Source organism: Thunnus thynnus, chromosome 7, assembly GCF_963924715.1.
Source record: "Thunnus thynnus chromosome 7, fThuThy2.1, whole genome shotgun sequence".
Taxonomy (NCBI): domain Eukaryota; kingdom Metazoa; phylum Chordata; class Actinopteri; order Scombriformes; family Scombridae; genus Thunnus; species Thunnus thynnus.
In genome coordinates this window covers 33775383-33796983 of record NC_089523.1, presented here as the reverse complement: position 1 = coordinate 33796983, position 21601 = coordinate 33775383, and the positions used below count along the sequence as shown (strand labels likewise).

General features: G+C 39.6%; 2 protein-coding genes across 2 annotated transcripts; both read right to left on the bottom strand.

The window, feature by feature from the left end:
* Positions 1-265: 265 nt before the first annotated feature.
* Positions 266-7381, bottom strand: LOC137186586 (claudin-4-like). Its single transcript, XM_067595625.1, has 6 exons — positions 7259-7381; positions 5385-5643; positions 4218-4382; positions 3734-3815; positions 3521-3634; positions 266-679 (listed from the first exon to the last, which is right to left on the bottom strand). The coding sequence occupies exons 2-6, from the start codon at positions 5599-5601 to the stop codon at positions 586-588; spliced, it is 672 nt and encodes a 223-aa protein (XP_067451726.1). The 5' UTR covers positions 5602-5643; positions 7259-7381; the 3' UTR covers positions 266-585.
* A 1729-nt stretch (positions 7382-9110) lies between these two features.
* On the bottom strand, positions 9111-18906 carry parlb (presenilin associated, rhomboid-like b). Its single transcript, XM_067595624.1, has 10 exons — positions 18761-18906; positions 17083-17287; positions 16855-16995; positions 15499-15547; positions 14782-14877; positions 13280-13429; positions 13127-13197; positions 12548-12649; positions 11881-11978; positions 9111-10476 (listed from the first exon to the last, which is right to left on the bottom strand). The coding sequence occupies exons 1-10, from the start codon at positions 18868-18870 to the stop codon at positions 10344-10346; spliced, it is 1155 nt and encodes a 384-aa protein (XP_067451725.1). The 5' UTR covers positions 18871-18906; the 3' UTR covers positions 9111-10343.
* Between the last annotated feature and the right edge of the window lie 2695 nt (positions 18907-21601).

Sequence of the window (21601 nt, the reverse complement as noted above, 5' to 3'; positions counted from 1 at the left end):
CAAATTTGCACTTGACTGTGTAAAATGAGGTGAAAGGAAACTTTGCTTCACTTTCAGTCTGAACTCACATTAGTGTTGTTGATTTTGTTCTATTGTATTTTACTTCAGTGACTCTGTGAGTTCATATAAATCAAATACAACTTTAATTTGTTGCAGTTTTAGAAGTAAAAATATGAATTAATATTAAAGACGACCACCCTGTGAAAATTACATCATAAGTAGTGACATCTACTGGCCGGACATTGGTATTGAACACTCACACAGATTCAGCGAACATTTTATTTACAACAAAATGAAACTCTTCACATACAGATAATCCTCAGGTAAGTACTAGATGTCCTTATTAGATAATGACACCATTAATACAAAATAATTAGGCATAAATCAAAGAATGAGCCCCCCTCATAATGAAATTTCTTTAGTTTAAAAAACTCATCAGCACACTCTAAATTTTGTGTTTTTTAAAAAAATGTTTTTGGTAGAAAATCCATAAGATTCCTAAAAATCCAACACAATTCTGAGTCAGATAGTGCTGAGTTCAGTCTTCTGTGTATCAGCAGTAACTTGTGCAGGTGTTCAGGAGGTTTAGACGTAGGCTTTGGAGCTGCTGTTGTCTGAAGCCGGAGCTGCTCTGTAGATGCTCTGTCCTCGACTGCTTGAGTAGTTGTATGAAAACTGCCTGCAGAGAGAAACTCAGTACAATCAAATATCTGATTTACACCCAAATACAATCACACCTGTCTCACAGGTAGAAATATGACCCCCAACAAGCTACAATCAAATCAAAAACTGTTACTGTAACAGAATCTGAAGCTCTATGATTGGATGTTTCTTGCTGACATGCACATTAGGAGTCATAGGTGACTTCTCTCCTTCAGTTTTTATGTCCACAGGTTTGTAGCATTAACTTTTTACTAAGGATATTTTCTGACACAGTTGTTCATCTTTAGTTCTGATGATTAGACCAGAAGAGTTTCATGTTGATCAGAGAACTGTGAGTCACTAACATCGTCTATGAGAAGAATAACTTAGACTTTTACTGCAGGAACCAGCAGCGTCTGAAATATCTCCTCACACTTCACACCTCTTTATATATTATGCACGTTGGCTTCAGATGGGTTTTTCATGCATCTGTTTCAGACAATGTTCAAAACTTTGGACCCATGGCCCAACGGTGAGGTTTAAACTCTAGTGAGAGTTTGAAGAGGACATATTTTGCACATTTCCAGCTCTATATTTATATTCTGGGGCTCTACTGGAATATCCTTGCATGATTTCCAGTTAAAACCTCCTTATTTATCTTATACAGGTCCTTTATGCAGCCCCTCACTTCAGCCTCTCTCTGAAACAGGCCATTTTAGCTCCTGTCTCTTTAAGGCCCACCTCCCAATGAGCCCACTCTGTTCGGATTGGTCAGCTTCTAGAAGTTGCATCATGGTCGACTTCTGGTGGTTTGGGAGGCAACGTCAACAAACCATGAAACAAACTATAGTTGTAGGATTTCACTTCATTCTTTACTCGAAATGTGAACTTGTCAGATACATCCGTACATCTCCCGTCTCAAAGATCCATCACATCAACAAGGTCTAATTGCCAAAGTCCTTCTCTGTTGTCAACCTCAGTAAACATTCTTATGCACTCTCTATTGATCTCTCCTTATTGTAATCCTGTTGTATTTATTAGGGCCTGAGCCCAAAGGGCATTAACATGCCCTTTCATGTTTTTGTTTCTTTCTTTATTATTACGGGACATCAGACCTAAATTTGACCCCCTAAACATGCTCAAAAACTCACCAAATTTGGCACGCACATAAAGTCTGGTGAAACATTTGATAAAGAATTAACCCCCAAAGTGCCAAAATGTGCTCTCTAGCGCCACCTATGTAACTAAAATGGCCGCCACGGCCTGTAGGAATATTGTAGAGAGATCAAACCGAAACTCAATTATTCGTCTCATCAAATCATTTGCTGACGCTCTTGACCTAAATCCAACAGGATGTTCGCAATTAGCGTTTCAAAATAAGACTTGCCTCAATTTTGGCCTCCGAACAAACGCTATCTCCTCTGACGGCGTTAATGGTATCAACTTCAAACTTTGATATATGACTTATGACACTGTGCTGAAAAAAACTATGTAATAACTTGAATGGTTTGGATTTTATAAGCCTCGAAAGTTGCTGTGCCACATCACCCTTACAATATAAAGCAATGGGGAGGCATGACCTTTGTGTCAAACATGGGCTTCTGACATCTAAACTATAAGTCTGACCACTTTCAAACCTGTAACAATGGATTCGCAACAAAATTTCCTACAAAAAAAAAAGATTTGGCCAAAGTAATGGGATTCATGAGGAGATCACACAAGAAGTGTACTTTAACATTCTCCTCTCCAACTGAGAGGGAGAGAGAGGGTGGAGGTGCTCAAGCTGTAAAGACTGATAATTACACCTTGAGGTGGAAGGGCAGTCCACGCCTTTACTTGAAGAGTTTACGAACTTTTATGTAAACAGTGTCATGGCTCTTGTCAATCAGATGTAATTGTTTTTTTTAATATCTTTCTCTATTTTTTGAGAGGCAAGAGGGAGATCAAAATATGAAAAACAATATTTGGTTGAAATAAACCATTACCCAATCTCAGTATTATTTACAACATATTTTTTCTCCCTTCTTTGGAAGAGACACGTAAAATGACGCCCCAAGGGAGGATGGTCTCCCTAACCAATCAACAACCAGAATGCAATATTGACATCGAGTTGGTCCAATGATAGTTTCCAGAATTCATCTTCAATTCTCTCCACTGTAAGGCAGAATAGCAGCAGTGGATAGCTCCTTGCGTTAGCCAATGCAACAGCTGGCTTGCTGTAGCAGCCTGAAGGACTCTTTATACATCCATGGAAGGACTGTTAAGGACTGTTGTTAAGCATATGGGAGAAAAGATCTGGACTGTGCAGCGCAGCAGCAGCAGGACACCGCCAGGGAGCGGCTGGAGAGAGAAGCAACCGGAGAAACAACCAGGAGAGTTAGCTTGTTTGTCATTGTTGCTAATGATATCAGACTGGTTAAGCCGCAGCCACAAAGTTCTGTTAACTAACAAACAAGATGACCAACAGCCAAAAATGGATGTTATGACATGAATACTTCATCAACATGATAGAAAGAAGAAAACATCAGATAACGTGAGTCAGATACAGCTTCTCTCTCCCTTTGGTTGCTTATTTCATCTCATCGCCCGTTCAACGCTGCTTGCAGCTTTGATTAGTTTAGTGTTTGTTTGTTTGTTTGTTTTCTTAAGTTGAGGGGAGTTCTGTTGTATCAGCCTGTAGCTTCTGAACATCTCCTCTGTTTTACTTGTTATCTGGATTTTAAGCTGTGTCTGGATCTGTGCAAAAATGAATAAAAATAAAAAATTCTGTGTGGTCATGATGCGTAACACCAGACGTTGTCGGCATCACTTCAGATGACTGACAGCGCCCCATGTGGACAGACTGTGGTACTACATGCCGCAGGTGTTGTGGGTTTACCGTGCAGGGGGGGCGGGGGAGCTCCTCCTGCAGGAGCAGCAGAGCATCGAGCCCCCCAGGATGGCCAGACAGGAAGCTCCCCAGCCCAGATACAGACCAGTGCCCAGCTCGAACCTGCAAAAAGAAAACCACACCACCACCATCATCATCACCATCATCACCTTCACCATCATCATCATCATCATCATCATCATGTTTGTTCGTGGGACTGACCGGACTCCTCCGTTCAGCGGGTTGTAGAAGTCATGGATGACTCGGGCAGCGTACCAGGACACTGCAGTCAGAGTGAACAAACCTGAGGGAGCAAACAGCAACACATCTCACACTCACACCTGTCTGCAGTCTGGAGCTCAGATACTGATGAAACATCTAGCCTGAAACATCAGTTTGCACACATGACAACACTGCAAATGCCTCATCATGCTCGTACAGACTCACTGAATGATCTTCTGTCCTTGTGGAGGAAAACAGACAGCAGTCCAATTCAAACCTGCTTCACTAAACTACAGTAAGACCCAAAAATCGTAAATGTCAGTCGCCCCAAAACCACCTATAGTTAATTTGAGTGACAGCTGCCATCTAGCGGCCATAGTAACTGTGACTCGGAGCAATGGTGCAGTTCAGATGACGTATATATATATGTGGACAGGTTTCCTCAGTAACATTTGAAGCAGGTGCTGTGAGTCCTGAAGCGTACCGGACAGGATGAACAGGATTCCTCCGCTCAGAGCGATCTGGTCTTTGGTGTGCTCCGAGGTTCTTCCGATCTTGGTGCACTTGAGTCCGAGCACGGAGACAATGATGGAAGCCAGACCGACCAGCAGGGACAGGATCATCAGAGCCCGGCAGACCTGCAGGTGAGCTGGGATCACCACAGACCAGGATGTCAAACACAAGTGGAGCTTGAGATGTTAGAGAAGTTTGAATAAAGTTTTTAGATGTTGAAAAAATGTTTTTCAGTGCTGATGACAGAAGAGTCAAACATGACACCCCCACTATGAACTGGAATATATCCAGCTGGGTTTTAATAGGTGAGAAAAACCTTAAATTCAGGAGTGACTTTGTTAACTTTCACTCCAACTTTTTAAACAATTGATGGATTCTAATATATTAAATCTGAATAAAGTCAATTAACATTTCATAAAGTACTGTACTTCAGTACAGTTTAGAGGTACTTGTACTTTACTTGAGTATTTCCATGTGATGCTACTTTCTACATTTCAGAGGGAAATATTGTACTTTCTACTCCACTACATTTATTTGACAGCTTTAGTTACTTTTCAGATGAAGATTTGACACAATGGATAATATAACAAGCTTTTAAAATACAACACATTGTTAAAGATGAAACCAGTGGTTTCCAACCTTTTTGGCTTTTGACATCTTACAAAAAGCAGTGTGTAGTCGGGGTCACATTTCACATGTCTATGAGTTGTTAACAGCTCCACCAAATAGTGATTTTTCCCACTAAACTTCTCACATGCTTTCATTTCAATAAATGTTCAAATGATCCAATATTTCAGCAAAAATCAAAGATTAGAGAAAAAGTCCAAAAACTGAAAACAGATTTGTGTATCAGAACTTTGTTTTTTCTTCTTTCCTCTCCCATTAATCATCTCACCACCCCTCAGATTTACTTTTACTCACATAAGTAAAAGATCTGAACACTTCTTCCACCACTGTCGATTAATAAATCCAGTAATCTTCTCAAAGATGCATTTAATTCCAACACTATCTGCTGCTCTAAGAGTTATTTTGCATTAATTTAACTTTATATGTGTAGAATAAAAACTAAACTGTACACATGTCCTGTGTGTGTGTGTGTGTGTGTGTGTGTTGTATAAAGCGTGCAGTGAGTCCTCACCCGGCAGTCCCAGCACCGTCTTGAACTTGCTGCACTGGAGCGATCCCAGCGATGTGGCGGCGCAGCTCATCCACAGACCTTCAAACTGCCACTGACTGCTGGTGACCGACTCCACCTGACTCCTCACCTTCCACATCTGAGAGGACGTACAGCTGGACTGCAGACACCAGGACACCACGCCCAGAACCAGACCCACAACCTGCAGACCCACCGTCATGCTGCTCTGCACACACACACACCTGGAAACACCTGGAAACACCTGGAAACACCAACAGCCAAACACACCAAACCAACAGGAACATCTCATTGAATCAAATATTTGATGTTTTGTCAACTATTTATTTTATTTCTTATCATTTGTTGTCTGATCTATTCACTTGTTCCATTTTTAAATAAAGTTGGAAGGAAATGACCTTTCAACTTGTTTGGTGGATTTTAAAACAGATCTCTGGTGATTTTCCACATCAGCGTGTTTCCAGGTGTAAATACTTCTGCATTTATGAAAAATATATAAAGCTTTTTGTAGCTGAGAACAAAAATAGTGTGCGAGGAAACAAAAGGAGGGAATTCTGTCCTAAAAAAAACATGAATACTGGAGGAAACAGCTGTGCTCACAGCCAGCGGTGTTTGCTGTCAGAGTATTTTATTTCTGTTTTTCTTATTCATTTGTTTGCACGTTAAAAAGATGATTTGATTTGCACACAAAGATATTCAAATAAACACACATTTACCTCCGTATACTTAGCTAAACATGAGTTTAAAAGCTGAAGACAAGATCAACAGAATTATAAAAAATAAAAATATTGACAGATGGAAAGACGACTACAAAAAAACAAAAAGAAAGAAGACAAAATATACACATATCGATTACTACTGATAATGCAAAATGTCACATCAGCTCTCTTTGCTATAGAAAGCCAAACAGTTCATTATTTCTCTCCTTTTCCCTGCCAGTCCATGTTTTATCCCTCTTGTAATATAGTTTTATATATCGTCATGATCATGTGACCAGGTGTGACGTTGTTTTGTTAGTAACATGTGACAGTGCTAAAAGCAGTCGAAGTGTGATACCGGAGGTGACGTCCTCTACTGGTCATAGTGTGCCGACAATAAACTTCCCTACAAACTAAATAAAGCCAGAATCAGTTAGAATCACCTTAAATTGGTCTTTGGCTCATTTGACTTGTCTGTTTTTTTTTTTTTTTTTAAGGTGATCTTATTACGGTCCAGATGTGTCAAAACCAAACATCGTACTACCTGCTTTAATGTGTGTGAAGATCGACATGAGTGACACCTTTTAATAACAGATATCACTCTGCACGTTTTGTCTTTAAGATGAGACCAAGACATTTTCTCATCAGGTGTAAAGGAGCTTAGTTTAAGGATAGACTGAATTACCAAATTATATACCAAATCAAGTTCCTCCCCAGGTTTGTGTGTAAATAAATACAATTATTAGATGCCAGACAGTCTGTAACGTTGAATCATCTGTGAATAAGGCTGCACTATGATTAGATGTTACCAGAGATACTGTAGGTCTCCTGCACTGTTTGCTTCAGGTTTCGGTCGAGTTCAATCATTAAAATCAAATCTTTTGGTCACTGAACTTGTGTCATTACTCCTCCCATCTGCCCCCGCTGACCTCCACCGTGTTCACATTATAACTACTTCCTGTTACATGTGGTCAGTCTTGTCTTTTTTAAAACACAGAAACTGGAAATAAACAGTGTTTTGAAACAAATTCTGTGTCTTTACAGTTTTAGGTTGAACAAAAGGACAAAAATGAATCCATGAAAATAACATAAGACATGTGAGATCATGTGAGAACATCACATCCTGATCATAACTTCACCAAAACACATCAGTCTTCTTACCGTCAGTCAGATTCGGAGGCTGAAGTGAAGTTGTTTTAGGTTGTAGTCGCTCGTCGTTCTTCTGTCCTGCTGTTTGTTTCTGTGATGTGAAGCTGATCTGATCCTCTGAGGTCGTTTTGTGTTTGGGGTCGATGAACTCTGCAAAGGGCCGAACCACTGCTGAACATACATCATTATTGACAGAGTTTCACCTCCAACTCTGTTTGTTAGCAGCAGATTTCAGACTTCTTAAAGCCACTAAAACCACCTGTAATACTTTACCTCATACGTTCAAAGGAAAGAAATATACATATATATTGTGGTCCATCTCTTCAGTTTCCATCTGTCCAGTTTACAGGTTTAACTTTATTACCTCTTCCACTCCCTCCTCCTACCAGAGACCCATTTTTGTCTTTTTTTATGGGGGGACAGATGATCTTTAGCAGGTCAACAGTATCTGTCACATATTTGTGGTGATGCATCATCTGAAAGCTGGGAACCTAAAGATTAATTTGAGATGCAGCTCAGCACTGTGTGTCAAGTTGTTCTAGTCATAAATCTGTAAAAAACATTGTGTTTTGGTTTGGTTCCTATTCAGATTTTGAAAGTTTAAAGTGTAAAAGGGCTTAGAACATTATGATGAAAGTATATGATGACCATTCCCAGGCTCAATTATGTCTCATAAGTTGCCTTTGGGCGTCTTTGGGGGGTTTGGAGCTACTTGCTACTTCTCAGGTAGAAACATACGATCAGCTCATGAAGTGACCCACTAATCCCAGGTTTCCTCCACATCCTTTGGGTTATTAGACCTAAATGAGCAGCAGTGAAGTCCAGTCTGAACTCTGACAGGTCCTCCATCCTCCATCTTGTGGTCCTGGTCTTGAAGAGGGACTGTAATTATTGTCTTTAATCATCTATTGATTGTTCAGTGTATAAAATGTGGATCATTATTCCCTGAAGCCCAAGTGAACATGTTCAGATGATCAACAGTCACAAACACAAACATGTTGAGTTCACTATCATTAAAAACTGGAAAACTAGTAAATATTCACATGTGAGACGCTACTGCCAGAGAATTTTTGGTATTTTCGCTTAAAAAAGCAACTTAATCATTGCCAATTAATATTCTGTCAATTCCTGAGCTGCAAAACACAACAAGAACACTGAAAACATCTCGTCAGTCAGGTTCTCTTGGTGATTTTTCAATTAAACCTGTACAGGTGTCTCTACCTTTTCTCTTCATACTAAGAAACTTTATGGTTTTTTTTATTGACAGCAGCTGGGAGGAGATTAGAAATAAGGACTCAAGCTACGTATGCAGATGATGGAGTTGTATTTTATCAAAATAATGTGAAACCAGGAGGCGCCATCATGAAACCAAAGAATTAAAAATATAAATTTCTCCCTTTTGGTTTTGTGATTAGCTTTGTTTGGTGGTTTACAGAGCAGATGTGTTGCTGTGGCAGACAGAAAAAGGCAGTTTAATTTCACTTGGACTTTATAGATGAGACATATTTTTTGAAAACACTGAGAAATGAAACAAAGCTTTTGATTATTATTTGTTCTACTCTTGTCTTTGCTGAGCAGCTGCAGTGAGAACATCACTCCAGTCTTAACTTCTCTCAATGTGTCTGTGTTGATATTTAAGTCATTGAACCAACAAACTGAGATTTACACACACTGACGGTGATTTACTGAACACACAGAGACTAAACCTGTGTGTGTTTGTCTGTGTGACGGTTTGTGGACTTCAGACTGCAGAGCGCCTCTCTGTTTGTCCAACCGAGGTTTTATTTTGCAGGATGATTGACAGCTCGTCTGATCTCAGCCAATCACAGCTTCGACTGCAACAAACACACAAACAGCTGATCCATCAGAGTTTTACAGTTTTATTTGGAAGAAAATCAACAAACATAAATAATCAGAAGGAAAGACGAGAAGAACAGAACTGAGCTCGTCATGTTTATAAAGGTTGAAATACTTTGACATTTGATTTTTCTTAGTTTAAAAAGTCGATCTGTGGCAGAAACGTTTAATTTGACTGAAATATTTTCAGTCTCCTGCTGAGTATGAGAGCACTGCTGGGAAAAAGTCACCATATTCTTATATAATATATTGTTTCAAGAGTAAAGTCATAATTTTGAAAGAAAAAGCATTTTTAATACCAATATAATACCTAATTTATAGTATTATATTGTTTTTAGATTTTGATTATGCTGCTATGGTTATAGTTGGTCTTTAGATAAAAACATTATATTACAAAATAATAAGCTATAATTTATATATACATATAATAGTGCAGTTTACTCAGAAATCATTTAACAGGTATTTAATTTAATTTAAATGTTCTCACTCGTAAGATAAGTTTGACCTGTTTACTATCACAGAGGACTGTCCCTGTAACTGTGGCCCTTATAAATGACATTCTGACTGGTCCTAAACCAGTATATAAAACTGAAACGTTATGTTTTTAGATCCAGTGCTAATTTTATTTTAAATATTTTACAAATAAATCTGCACACAGCTCTCCAAAACTGAAGGAACATCAGTGACATGATCGGTTTCAGACATGAAACGTCCCCGAGTTCATCAACAAACACAAATATGAATTAATGACAAAATAACAAAACAAACTGAGTTTCTGCAGAAAGATGATTTACAGGTTTCTCAGTTTAATATATTTGTAAATCTTGTTTTTTTGTAATAAACTAAATCAACAGTTTGGTGTTACTAAACCTTTTATAGTAGAAAAACTATGAATCCAAACACTAGAATAATAATTTCCACGTTTGTATCTTTGTGCTCAGCGTCTGTTGCGAGTAAATAAACAATCTGTTGAGTTTATTTGTTTCTGCAGGGAAACAAAATGTCAACAAATACAAACAGAAAGACACAAATCTGCATCGTATATACAGACATGAAGTGTCTGTGTGGAAACCATCGACCGTCGTGACTCCCGTCTGCTTCCTGTAAACTCGTCCTGGGGAAGCCGAATGGTGCAGGGACGCCGCAGCTTCTTCCTGTTCTCTGCACATCTGTACATTTATACATGTTTACATGTTAGGAGCGTTTTTTTTCCCCCCATCAGTCCCGTGGTTTCAGCGTCCTAGATGGAACCTCCTCGGCCGTCGTCGCCGCCGCCGCCGCCCGGCCCGCCTCGAGTCCTCAGGTCGTGCCAGAACTTAACGAAGGGCTCACGGTTCTTCCAGATCAACTCGTGACCGAACAGGATGTACCAGCTGCAGCAGAGACGGAGCAGAGGACGAATATTTATACATTGTTTCTGTATTTATATGATGTGTTTGCATGTTAAATCTCAGTTTAACAGCTGGACACACCTGCAGGATTTATGACATCACAACTAAGTTGGAGCCAATCGTGGTCCAGGATTCAGTTTACACAAGTGTGATGTGGAAACTTGAAGCCTCCAGTGAACAAACACTGAGGATGAACTTCACAGTGAAGGAGGAAACATCTGGTGTCCAGCAGGAAAACTTTAGAAACCAACAATATTTACATATTCTGGAGTTTTACATGATGGACGAGACGATGATGATGATATTTGGTAATTGGTATTTTTATGTCTGAAAACATGTCTGGAGGATCTTTAATGTAAAAGATGAGTAGAGCTGCAACTAATGATTGTTTCCATTATCAACTGAACTGCTGATTATTGTCGCTGATTAATTGTTTAATCCATAAAACATCAGAAAACAATAAAAAACGTCTTTCATAGCGTCCTACAGTCTTCAGATGTCCTGTTTTGTCCGACAATTATTTAGTTTTAGTACGATTCATTTTCATTTGATTGACTAATCGTTTCATTAACTAATTGTTGCGTATGATTCATCTATCGATGTAATTGATTTGTTCATTCCTCATTTGGCACAGCTTGTTTCACTGTTGTATCAATTGATAATTTCAGTGCTAATATCCTCTGAAGTTTGATATCATGTTTTTGTCGTTAATTAACCAGCTTCACTGGGATATGATTACTGCAGTGTTCATCATTCGGGATGTTTTTACCCGCAGAGGTCTCCTCCTCTCCAGAACAAACGTACACACAGATTAAAATCGTTAAAATACTAATTAAAGCTGTTTCACCTAAAAAATCAATATTTCTCCGATGATGTTTGGTGACCACCGGACTTCCTGGAGGGGCTGTTAGCCGAGCTGCTGCTAACGTTTGTCCAGTTTATTTCTCTGATAACTTAAGATCCAGACGTCCAATGACTAAAATCCTTCTTCCGGCTAAAAGATATAGTTAAAAACCACCTAAATTTATCATGAAAATGTGGCTTAAAACTGAATAAAAGTCCATTTATAACAGTTTGTGTGGAACAACCACAACGCCGATGTATTATCTTGTATGTGTGTAAGTTACTCTTTGGTAGACGCCATTGTAGCGGACAAACACAGCGCCGCCGTATGCATCTGGTGCGTGTTTACTCTTTGGTAGAGGAGGTATGACGCCATCGACAGGCGACCAAATGTTGGAAACATTTGGGATAATGTAAGTACACAACTCAACAACATATATAACATAGGTCTAGTTGTTTTTACACATTTTAATGTGGAATAATTACATATTATAGCTTTAATGAATCACATTTCTGTCGTTATTCACTGTAAATATAACTTACATTCCAAACATGGCTCCTCCTAAATGAGCAGCGTGATCAAAAAACTTCCATCCCAGCACCAGACCGGCTGTATCCATGGCAACGATGGCCTTCAGAGCCTGGAGAGAGACGGAGATACAGAGGATCAGTCACACAGTAGGACGACGTCTACGTTAAGCTGGCTAAATTCTAAAACGTCGTTTTCAAGCTAAACCGACCAAATCGGGTAATTCTCCTCCTACTGGGCGTGTACGGAGGACAGACGAGCAAGACAGTCACAGAAAACCAGCGAAGAAGAAACGGTGTAATGTTTCCTGACATTTAGTTTATTGCAGCAGATTCCAACAGTTTGAGCAGAGAAAGGTGGTCGACACGTTTAACTCTAAACAAGCTAAGTCGACAAGACTCGCATGAAGCCGTCCGCCATTATTAATGTGTTTCTTCTTCTTCCTCTTCCAGTGAAACGCCGTGTTACTGTCAGCGATATGACAGCGTTTCTACAAACTGTTTTAGTCTGGACGGAGGAACAAAACGGAGAGAAGAAGATGCGTTTATGGATTTAGCCGGCTTAGTGTGGACACACAGACAGACAGACAGACAGACAGACAGGTAGACCAGGTGGACCAGGTGGACCAGGTGGACCAGGTGGACCAGGTAGACCAGGTGGACCATGTGAGGTGAGTCTTACGTTGGCAGCAGTGAAGGTGAACATGGGGAGGAAGATGATGGCCAGTTTGGCTTCTGGCATTTTGGTGCAAACAGCAGCCAGGACGGTCATGATGGCTCCAGACTGAAAACACACACACACACACACACACACACACACACACACACACACACACACACACACACAGAAGATGTGCTTATTGAGCTAAAACTGACGTCATCTGGTATCTGATCTATTTATGTCAGCTGGTCAGAAACAGGAAACGATGTTTGAGCTCATTTTAAAGCCACAGAGTTTGTGAACACTGTAAAATGTCTAAAACACCAAACATCTGACTCATTATTCTATAACAACCTCATTTAGACGATCAAACGTGTTTATTTATGTATAACAGTGTATAACATCTGTATATCCAGTACTTCATGAGTAAAAATATACATTTTTTGCAACAGCATTTTGTTTTTTCTTATTTTTGACCCCAGTAATCATCTTGTGACCCCTCAGGTGCCCCGACCCTGAGGTTGAGGACCACTGCTGCACATGTCTACATATTCTGTTGTGGCAGCTGCAGAATAAAAGCTGAAGACGGTTGTTGCTTACCGCTCCCAGAGACGGGCCGAACCTCCCTGTGGCCATCTTACACACATAACTGGCAAACGTAGAAATAACACCTGGACAAACAGAACAACGTCAGTGTTTGTGCTTTTATAGAATCAGCTGCTGACGGTCAGCTGGTGCTTTAAGGTCCAGTACCTGCAGACAGGTAGACGGCCATGAACTGCTCTCTGCCCAGCATGGAGACGGCGCTGGTGGAGAAGCTCCAGAGGACGTACATGTTGGCCGCCATGTGGAAGAAGGAGAAGTGACTGAAGGTGGAGAGCAACATGGGAGAGCAGAGAGTCTCTGCAGGAACGCAGACGACAAAAAACAACAACAACACGTCAGCACCACATAAACAACAACAGGTACAGTGTTTACAGAACTTTCAGGGCTTTAAAACACCTGATTTCTCTGTCAAAACCACAACTCTGCCTCCTTTAGGACTGCAGTGATTAGTTGATTCAAATATTAGCCAATCACCAGAAAATTACCAACTATTTCCATCATCGATTAATCGATAAATCGATTAAACCTCAGTTAAGCCAGATTTAAGTTAAACTTTAGTTAAACCAGGTTTAAGTTAAACCTCAGTTAAACCGGGTTTCAGTTAAACCTCAGTTAAACCGGGTTTAAGTTAAAACTCAGTTAAACCGGGTTTAAGTTAAACCTCAGTTAAACCTGGTTTAAGTTAAACCTGGTTTAAGTTAAGCCTCAGTCTAACCAGGTTTAAGTTAAAACTCAGTTAAACCAGGTTTAAGTTAAACCTCAGTTTAACCAGGTTTAAGTTAAACCTCAGTTGAACCTGGTTTAAGTTAAGCCTCAGTTTAACCAGGTTTAAGTTAAAACTCAGTTAAACCTGGTTTAAGTTAAACCTCAGTTGAATCGGGTTTAAGTTAAACCTCAGTTTAACCAGGTTTAAGTTAAACCTCAGTTGAACCTGGTTTAAGTTAAACCTCAGTTTAACCAGGTTTAAGTTAAACCTCAGTTGAACCTGGTTTAAGTTAAACCTGGTTTAAGTTAAACCTCAGTTGAACCGGGTTTAAGTTAAAACTCAGTTAAACCAGGTTTAAGTTAAACCTCAGTTTAACCAGGTTTAAGTTAAACCTCAGTTGAACCTGGTTTAAGTTAAACCTCAGTTTAACCAGGTTTAAGTTAAACCTCAGTTGAACCTGGTTTAAGTTAAACCTCAGTTAAACCTGGTTTAAGTTAAACCTGGTTTAAGTTAAGCCTCAGTCTAACCAGGTTTAAGTTAAAACTCAGTTAAACCAGGTTTAAGTTAAACCTCAGTTTAACCAGGTTTAAGTTAAAACTCAGTTAAACCGGGTTTTAAGTTAAACCTCAGTTAAACTGGATTTAAGTTAAACCTCAGTTAAACCTGGTTTAAGTTAAACCTCAGGTAAAGGTACCTCTAGTTGTGTTCAGGTGATCTCTACCAAAGCAGCTGGTTTAAACTAAACTACAGATGCAGTTAAACTGCGGCCCCTCAGGACGCAGCAGTTTAATGAGCAGTGAGGTTTAAGAAATCGTGATGATGTTTGAAACAGAACTTTAAACCAAACTTAAACCTGAAAATGCGGCTAATTTAATCACAAAGCAACAGCTGAAGAGAATTCGCAGCCTGTGTTGTTTGTAACTGCAGCAGCAGACGGACTCACTGGAGGCGGGATTAGCAGTGAAGTATTTAATCATGAAGCGCTGCAGCGACGGGACTCTCCAACAGCAGAACACGACGGCGTTAGCAGCAATGATCCCTGGGAAAAAAAAACACAGAGAAACAGAACATTCAGGATTATCAGAATGAAACTGCAGGTCTGCTCCGGATTCTGGATGTTAAGATGTTTGTTTAGTTTTGTCAGCTGTTGGTTTCAGAGCTCCAGCTGACCGTAGAGTCAGACTGAAGCGTCATTTTTGTGTTTTGTATGAATCTAAATGTAAAATGTGTCAGATACGTTGAAAATATTCTACAGAATCTACAATTCTGATACAGTTATGAAGCTGCTGCTGCTGTCCATCACACAGAATAATCAGAACACAAACAACATACTGATCTTTAACAGTTTTTTTTTCAGTTAGTATACAGGAAATAAACATACTTAACCGTTTTATACTAACAGGAAGTGAACATTAGAAAGCTGCTGCAGACAAAATGTTTTTCTAAAAATGTATTTCTTGTTTTCTGTTGTGTTCCTGCAGCTGTTTCACCATCAACCACAACTTCCTTTGTGCAATGCATTGTGGGAGAACACTGTCCATCAACAGCAGCATCAAAAATCTGATTTTTTTTTTTTAGTCTGCATACTGTTTTGAATAATTTGTCACTTTTCCAGTGTGAACAGACTGAAAACCTGCAGAGAGTCAGTGTGGAGTCTCACCTGTGACCGTCCGCTGACCTTCACTCAAGCTGTTCCACCATTGGTTCATCTGAAACACAAACAGCCAATCAGGGCTCAGGCAAGACTGCAGGTGGAGGAGACGCTGTGATAAACTTTCAGTTCATCTTCTCACAGTTTTACGTGCTGACAGAGACCTTTAACATCTGGATTCAGACACTACAAGCTGTATGAAACATGTTTATTCCTCTGTATTGTTTGTTTAGTTTATTTACCACACAGAGCTGTTGATTCAGGTCGGCGTACGTGTGTGTCAGGTGTAAATAACACACATGTTCACTATCATGAAATCAGAATAAAGAGCTTCACTGTTGTTTGAGCTAAAAGACAAAAAGAAACATCACAACCTAAAATGATTTTAGCAGTCGAGCATTTCATGTTGAATGACAGCTGACACTCTTGAGGAGTTTGTAAGGGACTGGTCACCGCTGGTCACCGCTGGTCACCGCTGGTCAGGAGTTAGAAGTATGAGGGTAACCAATATAACAATTTAAGTTCATACAAACAGCATTTTATAAATGCACCAGGTTGTGAATACTGCTGATTTTTGTTTGTTTGTTTTTCTTTCTGTGTTTGTGTTTGCTCTCATGTCTTGTCTTAATTGTAGGTATTTATAATGTATTATGTTGTTGAAAATTAATTTTAATTAATTAAAAAAAAAACAAAAGTAAGAAATACCTTGAAATATGTTCTGTAAATGCTTTTCCATTTGTTATCATCAAGGTGCCTGTTAATGTCACCAACTTTGGTTTATTAAAAAACTATTTTCTGACACTTTTGATGAAAAATAAGAGCAGTTTGATCACAGAAGCTGAGAAGCAGCAGTTTGATGTGTCAGAACACTGAAACTAAACGCTGTTTAAAACTGGACCGAAAAAATATTTAATGTGGTTAAAATACTTTTCCAGGATGTTTTCATGTATTTGAAGTGAAATCACCTTTTAAAGGACGAGTTCACAATTTCTCAAGTGTGTCATAAAACGACAGTCAGAACCCAAATGAACAGTGAAACATGTTTTTTTTGCTGTAATCATTCCTCCTGTTCTTACATTGAAAGCACATTTGAAGAATCTTTTAAAACACCCGACTGTTGTTTTAAGACACACTGGAAAAAACAAGTCCTTTAAAATCTGTTAAAACCGTCATGCATTTAACAAATGAATCAACGAATCGACTGCAGTTATTTCAACAAACTGCTTCCATGTTTAACCTGGAGATCTTACAGCTTATAAATAAAGATTCACAGACATTCTGGAGGATTTCTGAACACCTGAACCCGACACACCGACTTTCCAACACATTTCCGGATGAAACAGAGTCTCGTGTGTCTTCGCTCACCTCTTTGCGGAAGTCTCCTCGTTTCTGAGGTCGCAGCTTCTCCAGCCAATCGGCTCTGACCTCGTCGAAGTAGCTCTGGACTCGAGACTTCAGAGACTCGTACTGCCAGATGGCCGCTGAGCCGAAGGAGCAGCCTGTAAACTGACATGAAGTTAGCACCTGTCTGTGACCTCAGGACGCTGCGGCAGGTGAAGCGGGTGTGTGTGTGTGTGCGGCGGTGGCACCTACCCCCACGGTGAAGACCAGCGGCCGGATGAGCCGACTGAACGCCCGGGGCGAGCTGGGGGGAGCCCGCTGCTCATAGTGGGGGGTGGAGGTCTTTTGGTGGACTGTGTCGTAGCGGGCGGGTCCCAGATCCTCCTCCACCTTCTTAGATTCTGGTTTCCTGGCGGCCTTCCTGAAACCACATCTCTGCTGGAAGCTGTGGTTCCACCTGCAGCAACAGAGATGAGCAGCTGAGCAGGTCTGGAGTCCCGATCAATGACTGGTCGATTAACTGGAAACTACTTTGTTAATCTGATCATCGTTTCTGTCATTTTACAAGCAGAAATGTGAGATTTTCTCTGGTTTCAGCTTCTCAAATGTGACGATTTTCTGTTTTTCTTTGTCACATGAAACAATAAATTTAAAATCTTTATGTTTTGGGCTGTTGGTCAGTAAAAACAAGCAAATTAAAGACACACACAGAAATTGTGAAGGCTACTTTTTAACTATTTTAGAAAATGATGCGTATAGACCAAAGGACTAATTGATTAATCAGGAAAATAATCAAAAGATTTAGAGCTGCAATGATTAGTTGATTAATCGTTTATTTGGCAACTATTAAATGAATACTGCTGTGAATATTTTCTGGTTTCTTTAGTCTCTATGACAGTAAACTGAATATCTTTGAGTTGTGGACAAAATAAGACATTTGAGGACGTCATGTTGGGCTTCAGGGGACACTGATCCACATTTGTCACGATTTTATGGACCAAACAACTAATCAATTAATCCAGAAAATAATCACCAGATGAAATGATGATGAGAATAATCGTTAGTTGCAGCCGTTGTATCAGCTAGGCTACTGTGTTAGCAGCTGATATTTAGTTTAGATCACCATGGTAACCTATGCTACTGACCAATCAGATCAACGGAAAAAAGTAAACTCCAGACTTTCTTTCTGGTTGATACGAGCTCTAAGTTTCCCAGTATGAAACACACATAGAACAGAGAATAAGTCTTTCTGCAATAAAATACAAATATTACATTTCTTTCTTTTAAAATATTTTGCTGATTCAAAATAGTTATTAATATTTATTCGTTTCCCAAACTCTCTCCCGACTACTGAACAGACCTTTATAATACCCCCCCATCCCGACCATTCCCCTCCTCGTGCATAAACCGTATCCAGTGGGCGTATCCTATAGTAAAGTAGGCGTGTCATACAATAAAGTGGGCGTGTCGTGTAGATGCTGTGAGTCCGCAGATGGAGCTACTTGACTGAGTCCTGAGTGCACATCAGTGTCCCTTTAACACCACAACATCCAGAAAATGAGGATTTTTATGTAAACTGCAGTTTTGTTTAAGCACAAAAAGTGTACGAACAGAAGATAATAATACACTCTAACGATGCAGAAAAACAATACAATAAGTTGGATTTTTCATGCAGGATTTTTACTTGTAATGGAGTATTTTTACGTTGCTGTATTAGTACTTTTACTGGAGTAAAGGATCTGAGTACTTCTTTCACCGCTGATCTGATCTGTGTCATTTACAGACAAACAGCAGTTAGCTCTGTTAGCCAGCTAGCTAACACTCAGTTAAATCTAACTGTCCTTGAAGCTAACGAAGCTAACTCCAGCATCGGACGTCAGTCTGTCCGTCGGCCGGAGAAGGCTGCCTCCCTCCGGCTGCGGTCACTGACCTGCCTCCCCTCACGGAGCTCCGTAAAACATCTTCTCCGGTCAGTCTGAGCAGGACGGAGCAGCTCCTCCACGCCATGTTGGAGCCCAGTGACCCCGGCACGGCGTTCATTACCGGGTCAACAGAGCGACGGAGGTCTCACACCGGAAGCGATATTTCTTTCCTAGGATGGCGAAGTCATGACCAGCTCTAGTCTGCCTCTGATTGGCTGATCCTGATATTCTTACCCACCAATCCCACTCCTCATATCTAAATCTAACCAACCCGAACAACGAAAGTAACGAGTACGAGCCAATCAGAGGCAGAGTAGGCCGGGTCATGACTTCGCCGTCCTAGGAAAAAAAAATAGCACACCGGAAGAAACGAGACAGACACCGCATACACAACTTCCGTCCATGACCTTCAACGTAAAACAAAATCAGAGCAAATCAATTCTAGGAAGAAACTGTTACTAAAAATAAAACAGGAAACACTATTAATGATCGATCAGTGTCAGCCTTCACAGTTTACAATCAATACATGTTCAGTTTTCAGTTTGAAAAGTTTGTTATTTCAAAGCACATACAAGTTAAAGTTATTTTTTACATATTTTATTCAAGTATTGCATCTAGACAAGGCAGGTTTATTACACCACATTTCAACAACAAGGCAATTCATTGCAGTGCTTTACATAAAACATAAAAGGCATCAAGACAAAATGTAAAAGAAACCCAAGACATTACAAAGAGACATTTAAATACATTTAAAAAGAGTTAAATAGAAAATAAAAATAAGCTAAAATAGAATAAGACATAAAACAGGAGAATAAGTTACAGTGCATATTATTCAAAGGCCTCAAATTTGATTTAATAAAAGGCAGCAACCATGACTCAAAATTAAAGTCCCTTTACTCAAAAACCTGTGTTTCTTCTTGTTCCTTCAGGTGGATGTTTGTTCTCTTCTCGGTGCAGAGTTTGTTTTCACCTTCATCTGCTGAAGGAGGAAAGTTTCTCTGAGCTCCATGAAAATCTGATTTTAAGTAGCGGGCCAACAGGTATGATTTGTGACATCACAACTAGTTTGGAGCCAATCGTGGTTCAATATGCAACTGACACAACTGTGATGTGCAAACTTGAAGCCTCACTTAACAGTGAAGGAGGAGACATCTGCTGTCCAGCTGTTAAACTTCTGAAATTAAATATATTTACAGATTTATAGACTTTGGAATTTTTAATGAGAGAGAAGGAAAAGATGTAATTTTAAAGATTTTAACAAGCTAATTAACTTTTTTGTGGATATCAGACACACATTATTATTAAAGTAGGTTGTTTTATATACATCTTAAAACGTGCGGAGGGAATCTTTAAATTCAAATAAAAGTTAAATAAAATTAGAAATTTAAGATTTAATTTTAGGTCGACTATATATTATATAGATAAAATAACATAGTCACCGTCAAAGAGAGTATTTTGGACAAATAGGAGTGTTTACTACTGTTCCTGCTATATAAATAAATAAATCACATATTTTATAAAAACTGATGTTGGCAGATGGAAGGAAGATGGAGGTGGATGAGTTTGAAAGAAGCAGCAGGAAGAAATTTCAAGTTACAGTGATGATCGTGAGAACAGAAGAGAAATCCACTCTGCTGGAATCAAAGTGACGGGGAGCGAGGACAGAAACATGAAGCAGTGAGATGGATTGAGGACAAACTCGTCAACTTAAATGATGTTAAAAGGAGTGGATCGATCATTGATCATTGTGTCACAGAAACAACTGAAGGTGTTGGAAATGTCTGAGTTAGATGGTTACCAGGTGTCATGTTTCCCACTTCACACAGGAGTTCCAGTAAAGAGCGTTGTTGATGGAGCACCGTATGTGGTCGAATGTAACAGAGTTATTGACAGTCACAGGATGAGCAGGATGAGTAATGGAGAGAAATGTGTGAAACCACATCTGTTATGTTGCATTTTGAATCAGAAATCTGCCTGACAAACTATTCTTAGATCATACCAGTCACCCAGTAAAGTCGTCTGTTCCTAAACCCTTTCAGTGCAGACGTTTGACATGATTTGGGGGATATGTGGTAAATGTGGAGATGAGACGTGCAGCGGCAGAAACTGTGAAAATGAACCCGAGTGCGATCAGTATGGGGGGGACTCACGAGGCATGACAAGTCATGAGGATCAGGTCCAAGAGAAGGCTGAGCCAAGATTAAGTTCTTAGCATTGAGGCAGAAAGGAAGTCTGAGAGAATAGAGATAGTTGTTGATGCAGCGAGACAGTTTTTGGATATCGTGGAAATTACTGGAGAGGAAATGCAGAGAGTGTTGAGAGAAGCTTTCAGGGCCGCTCAGAGTCTAGACTCAGAAGTTATATTAGAGAATGGGATGAGGGGTTGGGAAGGACTTTATTTTATTTTATATCTAATAATTTATGGTAGATGGTAGGAATGGGAAGATTCACTGATTTGCATCGGTGCACCAGCATTAATGTTCCCCACTGCCCCAATTAAAAAAAGTGTGCAGCGGATACAATTAGAGATGAACTTGTGATGCATCGTTTCTAACATCTGTGCATCAGTAAAATCTGATTTATTTATATTTAATTATTAGTAGAGGCTCTATTATTTAGAAATGTGACCAATAATTTGTGACCAATAATTCAGATTTATTCCTCTTCTCTAAACTGTTTCTCAAGCGTGCTAGCATGCTACAGCTAAGTGGTGCGCTGCTAAAACATTCCAAGTGGAACTTGTGCTGTAGAATTATTGTTCCACACGTAGGTGGATTATTAAACTATTTTGACAGTAATTGTTTGGGTCACAGAGCATATGTATGTAAAGTGGAGACAGAGAATATTAC